Source organism: Acinonyx jubatus, chromosome E2 (assembly GCF_027475565.1).
Source record: "Acinonyx jubatus isolate Ajub_Pintada_27869175 chromosome E2, VMU_Ajub_asm_v1.0, whole genome shotgun sequence".
Taxonomy (NCBI): Eukaryota; Metazoa; Chordata; class Mammalia; order Carnivora; family Felidae; genus Acinonyx; species Acinonyx jubatus.
The window spans coordinates 52,101,569-52,124,504 of NC_069396.1; the positions used below are offsets into that span (position 1 = coordinate 52,101,569).

Genomic DNA, 22,936 nt, shown 5'->3' on the forward strand with positions numbered 1-22,936 from the left:
GGGGCGCGGGGCGGGGGGGGGCGCGGGTGTCGCCAAGGCTGTGGAGGACGGGAGGAACCGCAGACTCCGGGGGCAGACCGATGGGGTTCGGGTTTGCTTCCGGCCGCCCCATCACGGCCGTGGCACTTTCCCTCTCAGCCTCAGTTTCCCCATCCGGAAAGCGGGTACCGGTCGAGTGTCCGACTCACCCCCAGGAACAGAGGAGTCATGCTCCGGAGGTGGGGAGGGCTGTGTGCTGACCTCTGCCTGGAGGGCCGGGCCGAGGAGCCCAGGGCCCATCCTCCGGCCTCCAAGCTCCCCCCCTGGGGACCCGGGACCGGGGACAAGGGCTCTGGCTCTGGGACCCAGCTGCATCCCGGGCCCCGCCCACCCTTGCCCTCTCCCACCTTCCCCAAACAGAGCAGGTGGTTCCTCACAGCGTCCCAGCCCTTAGAACAGCGCCTGCCTCCCGCCCTGGGCGCTCAGTAAAGATTTCTTGAATGAATGCAAGTGTGGATGAATGAATGAACTCTCTGCGATGGGACTGGCCTTTTTGTCACCGCAGCGAACCGAGGCTCCAGAGAGGTATGCCCAGAACCACCAGCCCGGGAGGTTCCCTTGTGGCGCTGGACTTACGCCTCGGACTCTGCCCCCCGCCCCTCCCCCGCCCCCAGGCCCGCCACGCCACGGGCGACATTCCTCAGATGTGCCCATCACCCTCCTCCCCTCCCCACCCTCGGAGAAGGGCGGCTCTCTCCCAGCCTCTCCCCGCTGTCGGAGGCGTGGGTAGCAGCTTGGAGAACCGGCTGGGTGCTGCCCCTCCCCTTGGGCGCGGAGGTAGGCACCTGGCGGACGCCCCGGGTGGCAGGCGTCACCGCTGCACATACCCGGTCCCCGCGCGCCGCCGGCTCCCTGCGCGTCCTCCCCTCCCCGCCCTCACCCGCAGCCTGCCATGGACGGGCCCGCGGAGCCCCGGATCCCGGCCCTGTGGGACGGCCCTGAGGACATCTCGGACATCAGGTGAGGCCCAGAGCCCCGCGCGAGCCAGGAGATCCCCCCTCCACCCCGCCGCCTGGAGGAGGTGGCCTGGGGGGAGAGCCACAGGTCCGTTTCTGCCCCGGTGGCTGCCAGGCTCCTGCTGCCTCCCGCCTGGCCTGGCGGGACCCAGCTGGCCCTTCCACCCTGGGATGCAGGTCCCTTCTGGAAGGGAGTGGGGCACGGGCTGTGCCGAGTTGGCAGCTGGGACCTGTGAGGTGGCCCTGACCGCTGTGGGGCCTCAGTTTGTCTCTCTTTCCAAGGCGTCTTCCTGATGCGGGGCTGGGTGAGGGCAGGGATTTGGCTCAGAGCAAACGGTCAGGACACAGGAGGGTCTGTTGTCGCCTTTTCCTCCCGGACACCCCAAGGGACCCTCAGATGGGGGTGCTGCCCCTCACAGGGGCTCAGGATGTGGTCACTGCTCTGTTTGGGGGAGGTGGGAGACGGCAGGGGTGGGCGGGGTCTGGAATGCAGCTGGGTCCCAGAGCCAGAGCCCTTGTCCCCGGGTCCCCGGGTCCCCAGGGGGGGAGCTTGGAGGCCGGAGGATGGGCCCTGGGCTCCTCGGCCCGGCCCTCCAGGCAGAGGTCAGCACACAGCCCTCCCCACCTCCGGAGCATGACTCCTCTGTTCCTGGGGGTGAGTCGGACACTCGACCGGTACCCGCTTTCCGGATGGGGAAACTGAGGCTGAGAGGGAAAGTGCCACGGCCGTGATGGGGCGGCCGGAAGCAAACCCGAACCCCATCGGTCTGCCCCCGGAGTCTGCGGTTCCTCCCGTCCTCCACAGCCTTGGCGACACCCGCGCCCCCCCCCGCCCCGCGCCCCCTGCCCGTGGCCCCGTCTTCAGATGAGCGAGTGGAGGCTCAGAGAGGGCAGGCAGCCAGCCCGAGATCACAAGGTGCGCTGCCTACATGATCTCCGACCCCTGATATCTTACTCTCCGGCAGGCCAGGCGGGCGGGCCAGGCGAGTCTGTCCACTGGCCTTCTGGGCCCCTCCAGCCACCCCAGGCTGCAGTGTTGGGCCCCTCCCCTGCCCTCCCCTCCCCTGCCCTCCCTGCCCTCAGCCAGGAGCTTCCCTGGGCTCCAGGGATCCCAGCACGTGAATTCTGAGAGCTGTGTGATGTAGACAAGGCTCCCAGGGGCTCTGGGCTCTGTGCCTCTGGGGCTGAGGTGCTCTGGGCTGTCCCCACCCTGCTCCGGGCCAAGGCCTGGCATTTTCTGCTCCGCATTCTCCTGTCCCTTTCTCTTGGCCCTCTGGCTTTCTGCCCTGTCTCCCCCCCCCGGAGAGCCCCCGGCTTCCCTCCACCTGGGAGCCTCCCTCCTCTCTGCTCCCCCACAGCCAGAGGGCCGGCAGATGGCCAGCCCTCGCTCAGTGCGTGACCTTGATCCAGTCACGTGCCCTCCTGAGCCTCAGGGTCCCCATCTGAAAAGTGGGGGTCACGAACCGTCGCCCGTGAGCCACGTGTAGGCCCGAGCGAGTGCCTTTAGCCCCTCGGACTTTCTTCTCTGAGCTTCTGGAAGCCCTGGGCCCAGAAGGATGTGTCTCTCAGGGGCCCCTACCATCCCCTCTGGGCCCCTCCCGGGCTTAAGACACACACCATCCGCAGCGTGGGGCGGGGGCTCAGGGGCTCCCCGGAATCGTGCCTCCTCCTGGGTTTCCATCTGGGGATGTCCACATGGGTCCCGGTCACCCCAGGCTTTGCTGTTCCCTCCCCGAGGCGTGTCAGCCCCACCGTCCTGTCCCTGGACTCTCCACCCACACCCTCCTTCTGCCTGTCCCCCCCACACCTCCTCTCCCACCACCCCCAGCCTCACCCCAGCCTCCCTGTCTCCGGTCCTTCCCAGAGCTGCCCCTCCCCTCCCCCCAGTCCCAAGGTTTTCTGGGCCCTGGTGGTCAGGCCTCCTGCCTGTACCCCAGGACTTCACATTGCCTGGCCACATGCCTCACCTTCTCTGCCCCAGTGCCTTTGCATGTTCATTTCCTCTGAGGATTCCCGGGGAAGTCTTTTCTCATCTCCAAATCCACCCGTAGCCATCCCCAGCTCCAGTTCCCTCTGTGGCTCCCTAGCACCCATGCTGATGGTGTCTAAAACGTTTAAGACACAGATTTCTCTGTCCCAGAGAAATCCTACTCCGGAGCAGAAATACTTACTAGAGATCAAGACGGAGCTGGCTGTAAAATGGGGGAGTAGGGCCGGAGTCTCGCCGTTCGCCCTGCTTCTTCCGTGGGAGCTCCTCTCCGCATAGTCCCCACCTTCCTCAGTGCCTGAGCCCCACCTGGTTGCCTCCACACCCACTCTCTTGGGGCCTGGACCTCCCACCTTCAGGCCTTTGCATGTTTCCAAACATTCCTTTGCCCGGGGACGACCTCTCTCCCGCAAAGTCTTTCTCCCCCAATTTCGGATCCTTGGTCCCTGACCACACTTCCAGCTTCAAAGGCATCCCACGCAGCAAACCGTGGACAGTTCGCGGGTAGGGACAGAGCTGGGCCACCCCGGGGCCCCAGCAGGTCTCTGAGAAGGATGTCAAGGAATGAATGGAGGAAAGATGAGGCAAGCCCCGAGCAAGGATGAGGCAGGACCAGAAGGCAGGTGAGCAGGGGAGAGGAGGGGCAGACAGCAGGCAAGTCTGGATCACAGGGGAGCAAAGGGCAGCGGGACATTCCCATGGGGACTCTTGTTACGCAACCGCCACACGAGTGGCATGTCCAGCGAAAGGAACGAATCACAGGACGCCAGCTGCAGCGTGATTCCATTTTTTTTTTTACCAACCCCCCCAAACCCAAAAAGCCGATATCTCGCTGTCGGAGTACAGGCACTCAGGACAAAAGTCTCTTTAAAAAAGCGAGCCACGGGGGACGGCGGGGGCGGGGCGCAGTCCGTTGAGCAGCCGCATCCGACCTCGGCTCAGGTCATGATCTCGCGGGTTCGTGGGTTCGAGCCCCGCGTCGGGCTCTGGGCTGAGGGCTGGGAGTCTGGCCGGCTTCGGATTCCGTGTCTCTCTCTCTCTCTCTCTCTCTCTCTCTCTCTCTCTGCCCCTCCCCCCACCCCCGAATAAAATAAACATTTAAAAGAACTAAAACCAAGAAACCAAAAGCAATGGACAAGGATTTCATTGGGATAGCGGTTGAGAAGCCCAGAGACACCCGCAAGGCCACGCTGCTCAGAATGTTCTCGTTCACGGGGTTTGTTAGAAATCAAGCCTTATAAATTGTGTGGGCGTCCCGTGTACCCAAAGGGGGTCCTGAGGGCAAAGTAAGAATTTGCCAAGGGAAATGTTAAAAGCGGGAGGCAGGCAGGACGCGTGGGCAGTTTGTGTTCAGCGTACGGTCCGTGGCGCCCAAGGCGACACAGGCCCAGGGGACGTTCGTCCCTTTTCACCCTTGCTTATGCACTCACCGCACCGGGTGCCTGCCACACATTCAGCCACTTCGCCTTCACAACAAGTGAGATTAACCCGCGCAGCTCTTATCATCCCGTTTATGGTTGAGACACCGGAGGCCCAGAGAGGTTGAGCGAGCTGCCCGAGGTCACACAGCTGCCAAGTAGGGTGTAGCCAGGATTTGAACCGAGCCTGCCCGACTCGCAGGCCCTGGCTGGGATGAGCAAGACGAGGAAGGGGAAGCGGGCCCCAGCCCAGACCGGAGGCTTAGTAGGCCGCCTCCTGTGCTCCGCCACATTTCCGGGCCAGCCCCTCCTGGAGGGAGTCAAGGCCAGGGGAAGCCAAGCAGGCATTTGGACCTGTGGTTACCATCCCTCCCTCCCTCTGATCTTGGAGAGCCTCGTGCAAGGCCCTTTCTGATCTCTGCCTCTTCATGGCTGAGGTCCCCAGGCCAGGTTTTACAATCCCGCCCTCTCCTTCCCTGGGGAGGGCTGAGCCACCCCAAAGCTTTTATGGCTAGAGCCCTGCCGGTCCCCAGAGCTGCTTGGCCCAAGGAGAAGGGGCCCGCTAATAAAAAGGTCCCGAGCAATAAACAAATAATAAGACATTGGGCCTTGTCGCCTGGGTGGAATCTGGGCCCCGGATTTGGGCAGAGAGGGGAGGGGACTCCGGGCCACCTCGAGCAAAGAAGGTGCCTTGGGAGACGCTCACAGCCACCCCCCTCCCCAGACTCCCACGTGCTCTTTAGGGGCCGGAAAATGGGAGCATCCGAGGACCCACTTGGAAAGAACTGAGCAGCCCGGTTTGTGCAAGGTGGGAGGGAGAGCGGTGCCCGGCGGGCCCTTGGTAGCACTGAATGCCGAGGCAAGGAGGGAGATGCTGGTGTTGCCGGTGAGGCCTGAACCAGAGGACTTTGCTACAGCGGACAAGGATGTGCCACATGGCTCGCTGGCTGGGACCCGTGGGGCAGACGGGGGCACTTGGAGCTGCGCGTCTGCGAAGTGGGTGCAGAGGGGGTGATGCCTGGGGATGGGTCAGACCCGGGCGCTCTCTGCTGAGTCAGGGTTTCTGCGGTTTTCTCTCCTCCTTCTCCAAATCCCGTGACCCCTCCTGAGCCAGGAACTCAGCTGCCAGGAAGGGTGGGGTCTGGGTGAAGAACGGTAATAATTACAGCCTTCCAGAGCATTCCCCATGCGCCAGGCCGGTTGAGGGCTTTGTGTGGGTCCGCTCCCTCCAACCTCACAACAGCCCTGTGAGGCGGCGGATGTGAGGATTCCCATTTTACAGGTGGGCAAACTGAGGCCCAGAGAGGACTCGTACATCTGAGCTTTGCTCCCAGGGCCTTCCCCCCAAGCCCCCTAGAGGGGACCTCAGAGGGAAAGAAGAGGCTGTCACCCACACGGGACCAATGAGTCTGTGGTCTGTCCACCCTCCAGACCAACGCTGTCCCACAGATGCACAGCGTGAACCCCCAGGTAAACATTTTCTAGTAGCCACGTTTAAAAAAAAAAAAAGTGGCAAAAGGCACCGGCAAAACTAGTTTCAATTTTGTATTTTATTTAACCCGCTATATCTGAGATGTTACCATTTCAACATGTAACCGATAGAACAAACTATGGATGAAATATTTTCCATTCTTCTTTTCATACTAAGTCTCTGAGGCTGAGCGGGTTTTTTTTCTCCAAGGAGATGCCAAACTCCCATCAGAAAGACTTGATGGGCATGTAGGTCTCGCCCCGTGGGGCCCCCCCGGGTGGCTCAGTCGGTTAAGTTGCCGACTTCGGCTCAGGTCATGATCTCGCGGTCTGTGAGTTCGAGCCCCGCGTCGGGCTCTGTGCCGACGGCTCGGAGCCTGGAGCCTGCTTCGGATTCTGTGTCTCCCTCTCTCTCTGCCCCTCTCTTACTCACGTTCTGCCTCTCTCTGTCTCTCTCAAAAAAAAAAAAAAACACATTTAAAAAATTAAATAAACAATTGAATAAAAAATAAACAAATTTAATAAACATTAAAAACAAAAATAGACCTCACCCCATTACAGCTACGAAAAGTCAATTCCCAGGCCCAAGTTGTTCCAAACCTGCCTAGAAAGTTTTCTCACAACCGAGTAAAGTGTCAGGGTTGCGGTTGAAATCAATACTAATCAAATAGAACCAAAAGGGCCCCTGTTATCACGGCCGCATTTCAAGGGCTCAGTAGCCACATGCAGACAAGCAGAGGTCATACTGGCCGGCACGGGGCGAGCTGTTTCCATCATCACAGAAAGTTCCGTTGGATGTATGTTGCAAGGGAGAGAGACAAAGGAGAGAGAGAAAAGTCAAAAAGAGCCTCTGGCTAAAGGCACAGCACACACAGACATCCGAGGTGTGCTGGAGCATAGAGTATATAGGGAACAATTAGAACTCGATGGTGGGTACGGAACAACACCGGTCGTGCTGGTGTGGGGACCTAGGAGAGGTGGGGGCCGGTGGGGGCGCCATGAGTCTGCTGGCCCTTGAGGGACGAAGCCGGGGATACAGTACAAAGAGCTCTGAGAATTTGAAGGGAGTGATTCATTTCTTTAGCTAGATTTTTCTTTATAATTATTGTGAAAGTAATATATCAAAGTGATATATCTCACGTGTTTTTAAAAAACTATTTAAAAGTTGATATAAAAGTTTTTAAGTTTATTTCGTTTGAGAGAGAGAGAAAATACCTGGTTGTTTGCCCCAAGAAATGCGAACGTAGGCAAGGACATTGCAACAGCTTTAGGCAGAACAGCCTGATCTAGAAACAGCCGTGAACAGGGGGATGGATGGATAATCACGCGGGGATTGATTCATGCAGAATTCTACTCGGCTGCAAAAAAGGAAAAAATTCGAATATACACGCAGACACCAGAGAATGTTGAGGACGTTATGCTCAGCAAAGAAGGCAGGTGCCAGAGTGCATTCCATAAGATGAATGTTCTAGAACAGCCAAGACCAGACAGCTCAATTTATGAGGTAAATGCAGGACAGAGGTCACCACTCAGGCAAGGGCGGGGACAGATTAGGAAGAGACAGGAGGAAACTTTCTGGGGCCGTGGACTCTTGCATATCTTGATGGGAGTTCGGACTGTGTGAGGATGTGCGCTTGTCAAAATTCCCTTAAGATTAAGACATTTCTGGGGTGCCTGGGGGGGGGCGCTCAGTGGGTTGAGCGGTCGACTTCGGGTCAGGCCATGGTCTCGCGGTTCACGAGTTCCAGACCTGCGTCGGGCTCTGTGCTGATGGCTCGGAGGCTGGAGCCTGCTTGGATGCAGCGTCTCCCTCTTCTGCCCCTTCCCCAGTCATGTTCTGTCTCTCTCTGTCTCTCAAAAATGAATGAACGTTAAAAAAAAAAAAAAAAAAAAAAAAAGAGGGGCGCCTGGGTGGCTCGGTCGGTTGAGCGTCCGACTTCGGCTCAGGTCACGGTCTCACCGTTCGTGAGTTCGAGCCCCCCGTCGTGGGGCTCTGTGCTGACGGCTCAGAGCCTGCAGGAAATCAGTATTTTTTGGAAGGAGAGGGGGGGGGGGAGAGGAAGAGGGGAAAGAGAGAAGAAATCTGAGGAGCTCTGAGCGCTCACCCTGTGCCTATGTTTGCCTGTGCTTCTAAAATTTTTTTTTTAACGTTTTATTTATTTTTGAGACAGGGAGAGATAGAGCATGAACAGGGGAGGGGCAGAGAGAGAGGGAGACACAGAATCGGAAACAGGCTCCAGGCTCTGAGCTGTCAGCACAGAGCCCGACGCGGGGCTCGAACACACGAAGCCGTGACAGCGTGACCTGAGCTGAAACCAAGAGACTGAGCCACCCAGGTGGCCCCTCCCCACCTCCTCCACTTAGATTTTCTAAAGAGAAAGACAAATACGCCTGTGCCTCATTAAGCAAGTCTGGGGGACTTAAATGTCCCCCCCCCAAGCCCCGCCCACGTGAGGTGCTTAACCCAGTAGAAATTCAAGGAGGGTCATCCTCCAGCCCCAAGTGCTTTGGGCCATGTGGTCACATGTTTCGGGTCAGGTGCTTCCACCGGTGGTTTCCAAGTCCCCTGAGATGTCTCTGGTCCCACCAGCCAAGGGCAGGGGTGGGGGGGTGGCGAGCACACAGCAGCCACTGCCACTATGATTTAATTCAGAATTCAAGATGTACGGAAGCCAGGACGTGGAAAATTCTAGTCTCACAACTACCCCAGACCCAAACCACTATCTGTCCTTATTTGTGATGCATTTCGAAGGAAGAGGCACACATCAGAACGTTTCATTGGAACCGGTCCCATATGTGCTCGCGGGATTTTCTTTTATTTTTTTTTTATTGGGAGGGGGAGGGGCAGAGAAAGAGAGAGAGACTCTTCTCAGCCTAAAGCCCCAACACAGGGTTGGATCCCATGACCCCAGGGATCCTGACCTGAGCCGAAATCAAGAGTCCCGGATGCTTAACCAGCTGAGCCACCCAGCCGCCCTAATGGGATTTTATGTACTTATTTATTTTAAATCCTTTTTAAAGTTTTTTAATGTTCATTTATTTTTGAGAGAGGAGAGACAGAGCATGAGGGGGGGAGGGGTGGAAAGAGGGGGAGACACAGAATCGGAAGCGGGCTCCAGGCTCCGAGCTGTCAGCACAGAGCCCGATGCAGGACCCGAACCCATGTACCTGAAGATCATGACCTGAGCCGAAGTCGGATGTTTAACTGACTGAGCCACCCAGGCGCCCCAGTGTTTATTTCTGAGAGACAGAGACAGAGTGCAAGCAGGGGAGGGGCAGGGAGAGGGGGAGACACGGAATCGGAAGCAGGCTCCGGGCTCCGAGTTGTCCACACAGAGCCAGACACGGACGCGGCGCTCGAACTCACGAACCACGAGATCATGACCTGAGCCAAAGTCGGACGCTTAACCCACTGAGCCACCCAGGCACCCCAGTGGGATTTTCTTTTCATACTCGATGTTTTACATCACTGATTCTTGGAGGTGGGACACGGGAGAAGGGGAATTTCCGCTCCCTCCTCCTCCCCCTCCTAGTGGGGCCTGACTGATTTTAAGAAGTCCATAGCAGAAGAAATTAGTTACTAAGTATGAAAAAGACTGTGAAAGAAGCAAACAGGATGCTGAGCCGAATAACAATATAACAATGCGCGGGGGGGGGGGGGGGGGGGGGGGGGGGTTGTCTCCTGCTTTAGAGGGGGTGGTCTGCATAATTAAAATGTTGCCAAGTGATCTCCCAAAGAGGTGACTCTATAATCCCCCCCCCCCGCCCCCCAAACCCAAGAGCGGGCAAGTGAAAAGCGCCTGGTTTCTCTCTGGACTGCGGCCAAGGCGTGAGTCATTGCACTGAGAAGGAGGTGCCCAGAGGAGATGGGGAGGCTTGCCCAGATGGGCTCCAAGCTTCTGGAATTTCAGGAGGTGAGGAAAAGGCGCTCCCGCCACAGAGAAGGACCCAGGCAAAGGCATGGGGCTGGGCTGGAGACCGCACGGTGTGCCCTGGGAATGGGGCACGGTGAACCCAGCTCGGGCTCGGGGAGTCTGGCAGGGCTCCCCCAGAGAAAGGCAGGTTGGTCACAGGCCCCCGCCATGAGTCAGCAGGCTGGCTGTTAAAAGCATCCTGCGGCCCGATTGCATTCCTCAAGGGTGGGGTCGCTCGCAGGAAGGGGGCGGTGCCCCTGCAGCCCCCCAAATCCCAGCAGCCCCCTCTCTCTCCTCCGCTTTGCACAAACCGTTCCCCGCCCTCCTGCTCCCCCCCCCCCATACTGCTTCCCAGGCCTCTCTCTGGTCCCTTCAGAGGACCTTCCCTTGACTCCCTTGATCTTAAATCGCCACCTTGGAGGAGGGGGGTGCTGGGTGGCTCGGTCCGTCAAGCATCCGGCTCAGGTCAAGATCTCAGGGGTGAGTTCGAGCCTTGCTTCGGGCTCCCTGCTGACAGGGCAAGCCCGCTTGGGTTTCTCTCTCTCTGTCTCTCTCTCTTCTCTCTCCGCCCCTCCTCCCCTCTCAAAAATAAATAAATACACTTAAAATATATCTATACATAATCGCAGCCTTTTCCCTCACACTCCCTAACCCCCGCCTACCCCACCTGCCCCCATCACCGTCCGATACACCACATTTAAAACGTTCGGGGTTCATTTTTGTCCACTCAAACACACGCCACAATAGGGCTTTTTGTTTGTTTGTTTGTTTGTCCACCTACTCTGTGCCCCAGCCTCTGGCATACCGTAGGTGCTCAATAAATCCTCGCGGGCTGAATGGAGCAATTTGACCCCGTCTCGGGCAAGAAGGCCTAAAGCTTCCGGGGATATGGAGAGCTGTCTTTGGACATCAGACTGGAAGGCCCCTGGAAAAGAGGTCCCTGGTCCCCGCCCCCCCCCCCCCCCCCCCCGCCGCTGCTCATTCTTCAAATGAGACCAGAGAGGCACAGCTTCTGTGTACATTCCTGCATAGCCAAGAAGGACACTGGCCAAAGGGATGCTTTGCTACAAGACTGGATAGTGGACTTTAAGCATTTATATTAAAGAGGCTCGTTAGAGAAAAACATACAGGGGCACCTGGATGACTCAGTCCCTGGAGCGTGGGGCTCCTGATCTCGGGGTTGGGAGTTCAAGCCCCACATCCGGCGTAGAGAGTACTAAAAAAAAGAAAAGATGGGGTGCCTGGGTGGTTCCATCAGTTAAGCCTCCACCTTCGGCTCAGGTCATGATCTCACGGTTTGTGAGTTCGAGCCCCGCGTCAGGCTCTGTGCTGATGGCTCAGAGCCTGGAGCCTGCTTCGGATTCTGTGTCTCCCTCTCTCTGCCCCTGCTCCTCTCTCGCTCTGTCTCTGTCTCTCAAAAAATAAGTAAACATTAAGGAAAGAAAAGAAGATCATACAGTAAAGTCGATTGGTGGGGGGGGAGGGGCGTGTTTGGGTTTACGAATTTTAGCGCCTGTATAGATTTGTGTAACCGTCACCAGCCTCAGGATACAGAACGGGTCCCATCCCCCCTCGACTCCTACCCCCACGCCCACATCGCGTCTCTGTACAGCTTTGCCTTCTAGAAAACGTCCCGTTGGTTTCCCGTTGGTTTCCCGTTGTTGGTTGCGACAATTAACCACACGCCCCTGTGGCTGCGAGCGGGTCAGAAGTCTGGATTCGGTGCCACTGCGCGGAGATCCCCGTGTCGGCAGGAGCGCGTCCCTCCTGGAGGCTCTTGGGAGAGAATTCTCCTTCTGTGCCAGCCCCGACAGGCTTCCTGTGGTCTTTGGCTCTGGACTCCTTTTTCTGCCTCCAAATGCAGCCACTCGCATCTTCCAAGCTCTCTCCTCGTTCCCTTCGGCTTCCGTGATCCTGGCTTCTCTCTCAGCCCCCCTGCCTCCCTTTTAGAAGGACCCTTGTGATTACATTTAGGGTCCCCTCCCCGGCCCCCAACAATCTCCCCATCTTGAAACCCTTCCCGTAACCACAGCTGTCAGATCCCACTTTCCCTGCAAATGTAACACACTCATATAGGCTCTGGGGACTGGGATGCGGACGTCTTCGGGGGCCACTGTCACATAGATGGAATTCTACAGGCTGGGGGCCGAGTCTGGCTTCTTTCACTCGGCGCGGTGCCTTCGAGACGCATCCATGGGTGGTCGTTCTCCGTGGCTGGTTCTCGTCTTTGCCAAGTAGCGCCGCACAGTGTGGATGTCCCCGTTTGCCTGCGCACCTGCTGAAGGCCGTCTGGGGTGTTCCCACTTTGGGGCGATTGCGAACAGTGTTGCTATAAACGTGTGAGTGCGGATATTGGAGTGAACGTACGACTTCGTTGCTCTTGGGTGAAAACGCAGGAGAGGCAGAGAAGCCGTTTTAAAATGTGGGGGGTTTATTTATTTATTTATTTATTAAAAAAAATTTTTTTTTAACGTTTATTTTTGAGGCAGAGAGAGAGCATGAACAGGGGAGGGTCAGAGAGAGAGGGAGACACAGAATCCGAAGCAGGCTCCAGGCTCTGAGCTGTCAGCCCAGAGCCCAACGCGGGACTCGAACTCACGGACCGTGAGATCGTGACCTGAGGCGAAGTCAGAAGCTCAACCGACTGAGCCACCCAGGCGCCCCTATTTATTTATTTTTGAGAGAGACAGAGACAGTGTGAGCAGGGAAGGGCCAGAGACAGAAGGAGAGAGAGAGAGAGAGAGAGAGAGAATCCCAAGCAGGCTCCACACTGTTAGCACAGAGCCTGAAGTGGGGCTCGAACTCACAAAACCACAAACTCATGACCTGAGCTGAAACTTGAGAATCAGACACTTACCCGACAGAGCCCCCCCCCGCCCCCACCAGGCGCCCCGAGAGAGAATCTGCTTTAAAATCTGCTTACATAGGGGTGCCTGGGTGGCGCAATCGGTTAAGCGTCCGACTTCAGCCAGGTCACGATCTCGCGGTCCGTGAGTTCGAGCCCGGCGTCGGGCTCTGGGCTGATGGCTCAGAGCCTGGAGCCTGTTTCCGATTCTGTGTCTCCCTCTCTGTCTGCCCCTCCCCCGTTCATGCTCTGTCTCTCTCTCTGTCCCAAAAATAAATAAACGTTGAAAAAAAAATAATAAAATAAAATCTGCTTACATTAAGAGAGTTCAGGGAGGGGCCCCTGGGGGGACTCCATCAATTAAGAGTCCGACTTTGGCTCAGGTCATTATCTCAAGGTTTATGGGTTCGAGCCCTGTGTCAGGCTCTGTGCAGACAGCAAAGAGCCTGCCTGGGATTCTCTCTCTCTGCCCCTCCCCTGTTCGTGCTTTCTCTCTCTCTCAAAATAAATAATTAAACGAAAAAAGATGTATAGTTCAGTGAGATATTTTAACATACAGTATATAATGCAATACAGTATGATAATAATATTCCCCAAGGAGTTTAATACTCCCGTGACCAAGGGGAGGCAGGTGAAGACATACTCGGAGAGGTTATGTGAGGTCAAACCCATGTCTCCTTGACTACCCCCCCATCCCGAACCCCCCACAGCCCCTGCCCAGAAAAAGCACACCTGGAAAGAATCGAGTTCGGGGGCTACCTCATGGCCCTTGGTGGTAAGGGGCCACACCCGCTTGGGTACAAATCCCCGCTCTGCCCTCCGTAGCTGTGTGACATCAGCCCAGTGACTTTGCGTCTCTGTGCCTCCATTCCACATCTGTAACACGGCGATAGAAATACCACCCACCTCCTAGCTTTGTGGAGGGAATAAATGAATTCAGGCGCATCGTGTCGTGGGGATCGCTGTGCCAAGGGGGCGCTCTCAGCATTATTTAAAAAAAATTTTTTTTAAAGGTTTATTCATTTTTCAGAGACAGAGAGACAGAGTGTGAGCAGGGGAGGGCTAGAGAGAGAGGGAGACACCGAATCGGAAACAGGCTCCAGGCTCCGAGCTGTCAGCACAGAGCCCGTCTCGGGGCCTGAACTCACGGACTGCGAGATCATGACCCCAGCCAAAGTCGGCTGCCCAACCGACTGAGCCTCCCCGGGGCGCCCCAGCCTTATTTTTATTTCTTCAAGGAATGTTGACTGAAGGGCTTCCCTGTGTATTCGGGTGCTTGGGATACACTGGGAATCGAGACAGAGGGAAACAAAAGAAAACAAACGCCTAAAATCCCTGGTCTCACGGAGCTTACTCCCCAGAAGGAAGGCAATCAACAATGAAAGAAACATGTAAACCTCGAGGGAGGGAGGGAGGGAGCCTCTCAAGGGCTCCAGAAAAGGACGCAGGGGGAGGGGAAGGGGGAGGCTCAGCTATAAACAGGGAGGTGGCCGAGGCCTCAGGGACGAAGTGCAGGGGTGATCTTGGAGCACAGGCAGGAGGTGAGGGTGCTAGTCACCCAATGGAAGACAGATCAGTCAGTGCAAGGGCTGTGGGGCAGGCCTGGGCCTGAAGGGCCAGGAGGGTTTCTGACAAGGGAGAGTCAACAGCCTAGTTTGTAACCAATTCTAAGAACCAACGGGGGGGGGGGGGGGGGGGGGGGGTGGCGCTGGAAGCAGCGAGATCAGCACGGAGGTGACCCGGTGACCCTGGCTTTTAATCCTTCCTCCTTGTCCAGAAGCCCAGAGAGGTTATTCAAGGTCACAGAGCTAGCTGGTAGCCGAGCCTGAGTTCAAATCCAAGGTTACCCAACCTCAGCCTGTCTGCCTTCCCCACCTGCGCTGCCCCTGGAGATGGTGACGAGGCACCCCACCCCCGGGGGATCTGAGCTGGGGACCGATGTGCTCATGGCACGGGTCGTGTGCCAGGCACCGGGGATAAAATACTGAATGTGACGGACGCACTGTGGCCTCGCGGCAGAGGGAAGGGGCGAAGGTGCCTTGACAGGTACGGTACCGAGACCACCTAGGAAGGCGGCTGTGTGGCCCTAGGGAAACGCGTTAACCTTTCTGGACCTCCGTTCCTTCTGGCACGAGGTGATGTTCTCAATACCCGCTTCATGGGATTCTAGAAGTCTGATAGTGTGTGTGTCCTCGGCTGAGAGTTTCTTCATGAGTGGGGCCCCCCGGGTGGCTCAGTCGGTTGAGCCTCCGACTTCGGCTCAGGTCAGGATCTCGCGGTGTGTGGGTTCGAGCCCCGCATCGGGCTCTGTGCTGACCGCTCCGGAGCCTGGAGCCCGCTTCGGATTCTGTGTGTGTCTCTCTCTCTCTCTCTGCCCCTCACCTGCTCACACTCTGTCTCTCAATAATAAATAAAAAATAAATAAATGTTAAAAAAAAATTAAAAAATTAAAGAATTTCTTTATGAGTGCCCCCCACCCCACCCCCCCCGCCTCCTCCCCTGCTGGAGGCAGAGGGAAGTCAGAGGTCTGAGGAGGGCAGAGAAATGGGCACACCCAGGCTATGCAGGGCGTTGAGTTCCGGGCTGAGGGGCTACGGCCAGGTGCGGGATGGGCAGGCGGGAGGGACTGGAGGCCACGAGACTGGGGAGGCTGGGTTGAGGGCCCGGGGGGGCGAGGAGGAGAACAGAGCTGGATGGGGGCAGTGGGGACAGAGAAGGAGGGCCAGCGCCTGGCACACGGTGGGGTGGAAGGCCTCAGGGCCGATGCCTTGGGCCATTAGACTCTCGTGTCCGGGGGGGGGGGGGGGGGGTGTCTCCCGAGCAGGGCAGGCCAGGCATCTTCTGGGAGGCTCAGTGGGTCCTTGGCCAGCTGCCTGTCGTGTTGGCCGTGGAGCCCACTGTCTGTTTCTCCTGCAGGCCTCTGACCCAGCTCAATAGTTACCCCCATGCCTCTGCTCCCATCGAGCGACTGCTGTGGGCCTGGTGTGGGGCACGTGGTGTGGGGACACGGCGGGCTCGTCACCCAGCGAGTGGAAAGGTCACCCCGGGGCCAGGTTTGATTTACAAGGTTGGAAGAGAAGGCACACGGCCCCTGTTCTAGGACACCCAGTGAGGTCCGGCCACGCGGGAATCGGGTGGGGGCTCCGTGGCCTCTACACTCTAGCGCAGACGAGGACAGGGGACCAAAGTCTTGGCTGGAGGACTGGCAGATCCAAAGGACCGGAAGGGGGAATGATGCTCAGCGCGCTGGGGAGATTTGGCTGGAGGGTGGGGTGCGTGGGGAAGGGGGGATTGGAACAGAAAAACCTCTGCAGGGCTGAGGTTCAAATCCCAGCCCTGCCCGGAACTTGCTTTACGGTCTCCGCCAAACCACTTCCCCTTCCTAATCTTCCTTTTCTTATCTGTAGCCGTCATAACACGGAGGGACATCCCAACCCTACCCCGTTCATGCCTCAGTTATTTATCGGATACTGATTCATTTATTGAGCGGTTGCTTGTTCTGGGCTCAGAGGGCACGGTCGTGAGGTTTGGAAAGAGGCCTGCAAAGAGAGCAGACTTTGGGCATCTCTAAAGGCCCGACAGGGGATTTTTGAAGGGCTGGGTACCGAGAACCACTGAGGCAGGGAAAAGGTCATAACAAAAGCTCTTTGGGAACCCCCACATTCATTCAGTTAGTCAAATACTGGCTCAGCACCAACCATGTTCCCCCAGGGCCTCCTGGGGTGGGGCGATGACCCTCGATTTGCAGGTTGTAAACGCTGGGAGAGGGGGGAGGTCTGGGGGAGGGGGACACCCTCATATTTATTCATGTATGCAGTCACAGACTGTTTCAGGGACTCCTGACAGGCACAGGATCCGTTTTCCTGTCGCGTAAACTGGGGAGGAAATTTCTCCAAGTTGCTGTCAGACCAAAGACTGAAATAGCACTGCCCACTAAAGGGAGCTCGTTTCCGGAGTGGTTATCAGAAGCCAAGCGCTTAACCTAGATTATCCCTTTGAATCCTCAGGTGCGATTAAAACCATGGGGTAGAGATTACTATTATCCTCATTTGACAGATGAGGCAACCGAGGCTCAGGCGGTGAAATCCGCCGCCCAAGGCTCGGAGAGAGCCAAGGCCCAGGCACTTGGCCCCCAGTCGGCCTGATGGTAACTGACCACCTCGGAGCGCCCACGCATTGGGCGCATCTGCCTAGCAACCAGTGACATCACCAAGCCCACACCCACACTCAACCTTTGGGGGGGAAATGACATCATCACTGAGCAGTAAAGTGACTAAAAGGTGCTGAGGGCTTACTGTGTGCCCCTCCTCTGGACACACACAATGCCCAGCGTTAGCTCTATTACCGTGTCTGGCCACGATAATTGTAGGAGGGCCCGGCTGACTCGGCTGATGGAGGACTCCGGGTCTCAGGGTTGTGAGTTTGAGCCCCGTGTTGGGTGTAGAGATTACTACTTAAAAAATAAAATCTCTTTTTTTTAATTTTTAAAAAATCTGTATTTATTTTTGAGAGAGAGAGACAGCGTGTGAGCAGGGGAGGAGCAGAGAGAGAGGGAGACACAGAATCCGAAACAGGCTCCGGGCTCCGAGCCGTCAGCACGGAGCCCGACGCGGGGCTCGAACCCACGAACTGTGAGATCATGACCTGAGCCGAAGTCGGACGCTCAAGCGACCGAGCCACCCAGGCACCCCGAAAATCTTAAGAAAGCCCCCAAACAGGAATTCTCGCCCAGATTTATTGAATGCAGGGCTCCATTTTAATATTTTTGTGTCTATTGATGCATTATATTTTCCCACTGTCCTTATTTTTTAACAAAATTAGCAGGGGTTCTCTCTCTCTCTGCCGCTCCCCTGCTTGCTCCCCCCCCCAAAATAAACAAACATTTGAAAAGAAACATCAGTGGTTTTAAGGTGAATAGATAAATAAATGGTTAAAAAATAAAATGAAGACAGGTGTTTTAATGGGAAAGGTTCCCCCCCCCCCCGCCCCCGTCCCCTTTACTGCTTTGTTTATTCATTCACTGAATACTCTGTTAAAGTAAAACACGGATCTTTGGTCAACAACTCAAGGAATTTGCAAGGTAGGCATACCGCCACCAGACCCCCTTCTGCCCCCACCCTGTCAGCCCCTCCTCCCAAGGATAACTGCCACCTGCCTTCTAGCACCTTCTACCTTACTGTCTTGTACTTGAACTTCCCATAATTGAAATCATGGGGTCTGGACGCTCGTGGCTCATCTTTGGCTCAGCCCCTTGTGTTTCCGAGTTTTCGTCCATGTGGACCCCACCCCTCTTTATATAACAAGAATATCTATGTAACAGCCTCTTTACTATCCCGAAATGCAACCCACAGGCAGTGTAACCTACTTACACACATACTCCCCCCCCCCCATTTCAATGTATTGTCCTCCGTGTATTATAGCGGGACACCAACGCAAAGTAGCACGGTGTCCCGGCTCAGAACTCAGATCGAGTTCTGCGGGGGGAGGGAAGCTTACACCGCTTGGAAGGGGGTCCTCCTTAAGGCGAGGAACCAATGTGTGCGACTCCAAGCCTAGGTGGGGGGGAGGGATGTTGATTTAGGGGGAGGGAGCAAGTGACAGCAACTTGTCTCATTTTGAAAGCTGACAGACCCTCCTAACGTTCCAGAAAAATGACACAGAGTACCTTTCTGGCTTCATCCCCTTTGAACCTGTGTCTCCTCCTCCCGCACATACTTTCACGCCAGATGCCCTAGGACAGGTGAGGCGGTGATGCGACTTCTGGGAATTCTTCTGGGAATTCCTGCAGCCAGCCGGCCTGCACTAATGCGACCACGCTCCCTGACTGCGGACCTGATAAATACCCCCAGGGAAACTCGGTAAAAAGTATCCCCACCTCTGGGTTTTTTTTAATGGTTATTTATTTTTGAGAGAGAGAGAGAGCCCGTGGGCACCCAAGTGGGGCAGGGGCAGAGTCAGAGGGAGACAGAGGGTCTGAAGTAGGGGAGGGGCAGGGGAGGGGGCGGACAGAGGATCCAAAGCTGGCTCTGTGCCAGGTCCCCCAAATGCCCACCCCCTCTCCCATGCCAGGGGCAGGGGACCCCCCGGGGGGAAGCTACGGTGGAAAGACACAGTGGGGTACGTGGATTGCTTTTAAAACAGCTCACCCGGGAAAATGTTACTTCCGGGTATGGCCCTGTGGTCACTTGGTGGGGCTTTTTCGGAAAGGCAGCTCAAGTGAGGGGCTGAAGCTTAACACTGTTTCAGTTGCAGGGGTGGGGGGGGGTGCCTGGCTGGCTCACTCGGTAGGGGTGCCACGCTTGAGCCTGAGGGTTGTAAATTCAAGCCCCGCCTTGGGGTGTAGAGATTACTTAAAAATAAAATCCTGAGAAAGAAAATAAATCAATAAAAGCATGTGTTAATTTCTTCAAAAAAAATTAAAAAAAATAAAATCCTGGGAGCACCTGGGTGGCTCAGGCTGTTGGGCACCGGACTCTTGATTTCGGCTCAGGTTGCGATGTCCCGTTTCATGAGTTCAAGCCGCGCGTTGAGCTCTGGGCTGGCAGTGGGGATCCTGCTTGGGACTCTCTCTCTCTCTCTCTCTCTGTCCCTCCCGCACTTGCGCCCGTTCTTTCTCTCTCTCAAAATGAGTAAATAAACCTAAAAAAATGAAAAGGGCATCTCAGCCTCATGGTGACCCCTGGATGGGGTTTCATAAGTGGGCTTTGCCAGCCCTGTGGCCTTGCACAAAAGAGTGGGCACGACACATAATTTCTGTGGCTTCGATTTCCTCGTTGGTAACATGGCGGGGGGGAGGGGGTGACTTCGCCTCTCCCTCGAGGGTTGGGCCAAAGAATCGATATAAGGAAAGCACTTAGCCCCAGTTTGCAGATGTGAAGTGTTCCATGTTCCACCGGCTGTGTGGCTTTGGGAAAGTCACCCAACCTCTCTGTGCCTCGCTCTCTTCATTCCTTAAAGGCGGATGCTAATCACTGTCACCGCATAGGATTGTTGTGGGGTTCTGGTAAACCATTCCCAGTTGGCAGATGAAGAAATGAGGTTCAGGGAAAGTTTGTCGCCAGGATTCTCTAGCTAGCGGGGTACCCCTCCCCCATCTCCCTGCTCACCGTCCCTCCTGCCCTGACATTTCTCTGCCGCCGCCCCCCCCCCACGCCCCCGGGGGTGACCTCAGTCCTCCTCTCCTCCCCGGTCCTCACGGTGTCTCCCCCATATTCCTACAGCCAGAAGTTGTCAGGCGAATACTTCAGGTACAAGGGGATCCCCTTCCCCGTGGGCATCTACTCACCGGAGAGCATCCGCATGGTCGAGAACGCTGATGTGCAGGACAACGACATCTTCATCATCACCTACCCCAAGTCAGGTACCTGCTGGGAGGGGTTGCTGGGGGTGGGGGTGGGGAGGTGGCCATAGAGGCTGAGAAGGGAGCACCCAGGGGAAGGAGGCAGAGGAAAGAGTGGGGGGAAGGCCTGAATCTGCTCAGAACCTGGAGCTTGGGCGTTTGCACTCGCGGACCCTTCCGCTAGGTGTCGCTCTTCCTCCCCCCCACAACCAAGTGGGCTCATCGTCCTCGGGGAAGCCTTCCCCGGGGCCTCCGGGGCTGCAGCACCTGTCCCCACCCTGTCCCGCTCTATCCCCTAAACTCGCCTCTACTCTTCTCAGCCCTTGTCGCCACCGGCCACTTGGCTGTGTTTTTGGTTGTTGATTTAGCCTCCCGTCTCCCCCCACCCCCCACTAGAACAGCTCTTGGAGGACAGACAGCTTAGTGTGCCTGGGTCGCGGGTGTATTCTTGGAGCCTAAGTCGGTGCCTGGCACCCATTCAGTAAATATTTGCGGAAGGAAGTGGGGGCGGAGGGAGGGACGATCTTCATTTTCTCCCTCCCTCCCCGAAACGCTGCTTATTCTCTGCCATGGGTGCAGACGCGGCTGTGAACTGGGGCGACATTTGTCAGTTTCTCCGGCGAGACAGGCTTTATGTAAACCCGCGCTCACTCCTTTGACTATATAATTAGGGTTGGGGGGGGTAACCTCGAGGAAAGGTGCAGAGAGCGTTGAATGTAGGTAACAAGAGACCGTCTGGGGGATGAGCGCAGGCTTTGAGGGGGAGAAGATGTTCGTGCGGAGATCTGGAAGCCGCAGAGGCGTTTGAGTGGGAAAGGGTGTCCTAGACGACGGAGGAATGGCACACGCCAAGGCCCCGGGGGTCGGGGGAGGCTTGAGGGAATCGAAGGAACAAGAGGGGATCAATGAGGCTATGGTGCAGGGGGCAGTGAAAGAGGCTGGGAATTGGGGGGGGGGGGGCGCCCGGAGGATGAAACATCCCTACTTCATGTCTTTGTCAGAATGTGTTTGAAAATTTTCAAAATATGGCTCTCCGATAGAGTTCTGTGAGGGGTCCTTTTTGAGATATTCACGTACCATGTGGTTTATCCATTTTAAAGTGTACGGTTCAGGGCACGTGGGTGACTCTGTTAAGCATCTGATTTCGGCTCAGGTTATGATCTCACGGGTCGCGAGTTCGAGCACCGCACCGGGCTCTCTGCTGTCAGCCCAGAGCCCGCTTCAGATCCTCTCCCCTCTCCCTCTTCCCCTCCCTGCTTGTGTTCTCTCTCTCTCTCTCTCTCTCTCTCTCAAACAAATAAACATTAGGGGGCGCCTGGGTGGCTCAGTCGGTTAAGCGGCCGACTTCAGCTCAGGTCATGATCTCTCGGTCCGGTCCGTGAGTTTGCGCCCCGCGTCAGGCTCTGTGCTGACAGCTCAGAGCCTGGAGCCTGTTTCGGATTCTGTGTCTCCCTTTCTCTGACCCTCCCCTGTTCATGCTCTGTCTCTCCCTGTCTCAAAAATAAATAAAACGTTTAAAAAATTAAAAAAATTTTTTATTAATAAAATAAACAGATAAAATAAGCATTAAAAAATCTTTACAAAATAAAGTGTACAATTCTATGGCAGTAATGTATTCACGGATTTGTGCAACACGTCACCACAATCCATTTTAGAACGTTTAGAACAAGATACGCATCAGCCATCACTCCTCAAACCCCACCTCCCCGACCCCAAACCTTAGGCAACTCTGACTCTATGGATTTGCCTTCACGTCTGGCTTCTTTCATTTAGCATGTTTTGGGGGCTCATCCATGTGGTAGCGCGGGTCAGGGCTTTGTTCCTGTTTATGGCCAAGTACGGTGCATACTATTTTTCCTTTCTTTTTTAACGTTTATTTATTTTTGAGACAGAGAGAGACAGAGCATGAACGGGGGAGGGTCAGAGAGAGAGGGAGACACACAGAATCTGAAGCAGGCTCCAGGCTCTGAGCGGTCAGCACAGAGCCCGACGCGGGGCTTGAACTCACGGACCGTGAGATCGTGACCCAAGCCGAAGTCGGACGCTTAACCGACCGAGCCACTCAGGCGCCCCATTTTTTTTTCATTTTTTTAATGTTTAGTGACTTTTGAGAGACAGAGAGACAGAGCACGAGTGGGGGAGGGGCAGAGAGAGAGAGGAAGACGCAGAATCTGAATCAGGCTCCAGGCTCCGAGCCGTCGGCACAGAGCCCAACGCGGGGCTCGAACTCTCGGACCGTGAGATCATGACCTGAGCCGAAGTCGGACCCTTAGCCAACTGAGCCTCCCAGGCGCCCCCTGGGCCTACCGCTTTTTTGTTTATTCATTGGTCAGTTGATCAACACTTGGGTTGTCTGCGCTCTTTGACGGTCAGGAGTAATGCTTCTAGGAACATGGCCATTCATTTCCATTTCCCTCAGAGTTCTGAGTTTTGAGAGACACATACGGTCATACAACCCCCATCGCAACCAAAATACAGAACCGCTCCCTCACCCCCAAAATCCCTTCGCACCCGTTCGTGGTCTGCTCCTCCCTCACCGCCAGCCCCCGGCAACCATGGCGGCTTACGCCCCCCCCCTCCCCCGAGTTTTGCCTTTTCCAGAATGTCACACAGATGGGCTCATACTGTGTGCATCTTTGGAGACCGATTTCTTTCACTCAGCATATTCTACTTTCGATTCATCCAAACTCTTGGATTTTTTTTTTCTTTTTTTTTTACTGCCGAGAAGTATTCCATTCTATGGATGGACTGTGGTATATCCATTCATCTCTTGAAGGACATTGGGGTTGTTCCCAGATTGGGGTAGGTATGAATGAATACACCTGCTAGGAAGCTTTGTGTACAATTCCACGCATGCAGATGTGTTTTCATTTATCTTGGGTAAATCCTTAGAAATGAGACTGTTGAGGGGCACCTGCGTGGCTTAGTTGGTTAAGTGACCGACTGCGGCTCAGGTCACGATCTCTTG

General features: G+C 56.0%; 1 protein-coding gene across 2 annotated transcripts in view; it reads left to right on the forward strand.

Moving 5' to 3' along the window:
* Positions 1-756: 756 nt before the first annotated feature.
* SULT2B1 (sulfotransferase family 2B member 1) overlaps positions 757-22,936 on the forward strand; it is a 31,593-nt gene continuing 9,413 nt past the window's right edge. The window contains exons 1-2 of one of the 2 annotated variants that reach the window (XM_053211284.1): positions 757-999; positions 19,850-19,989. In XM_053211284.1, coding sequence (XP_053067259.1) covers positions 932-999; positions 19,850-19,989 — 208 coding nt within the window. In that variant the 5' untranslated portion in view covers positions 757-931. Of the gene's footprint in view, positions 1,000-3,486; positions 3,606-19,849; positions 19,990-22,936 lie in introns of those variants that run through there. The other variant, XM_053211285.1, reaches the window with a different exon arrangement.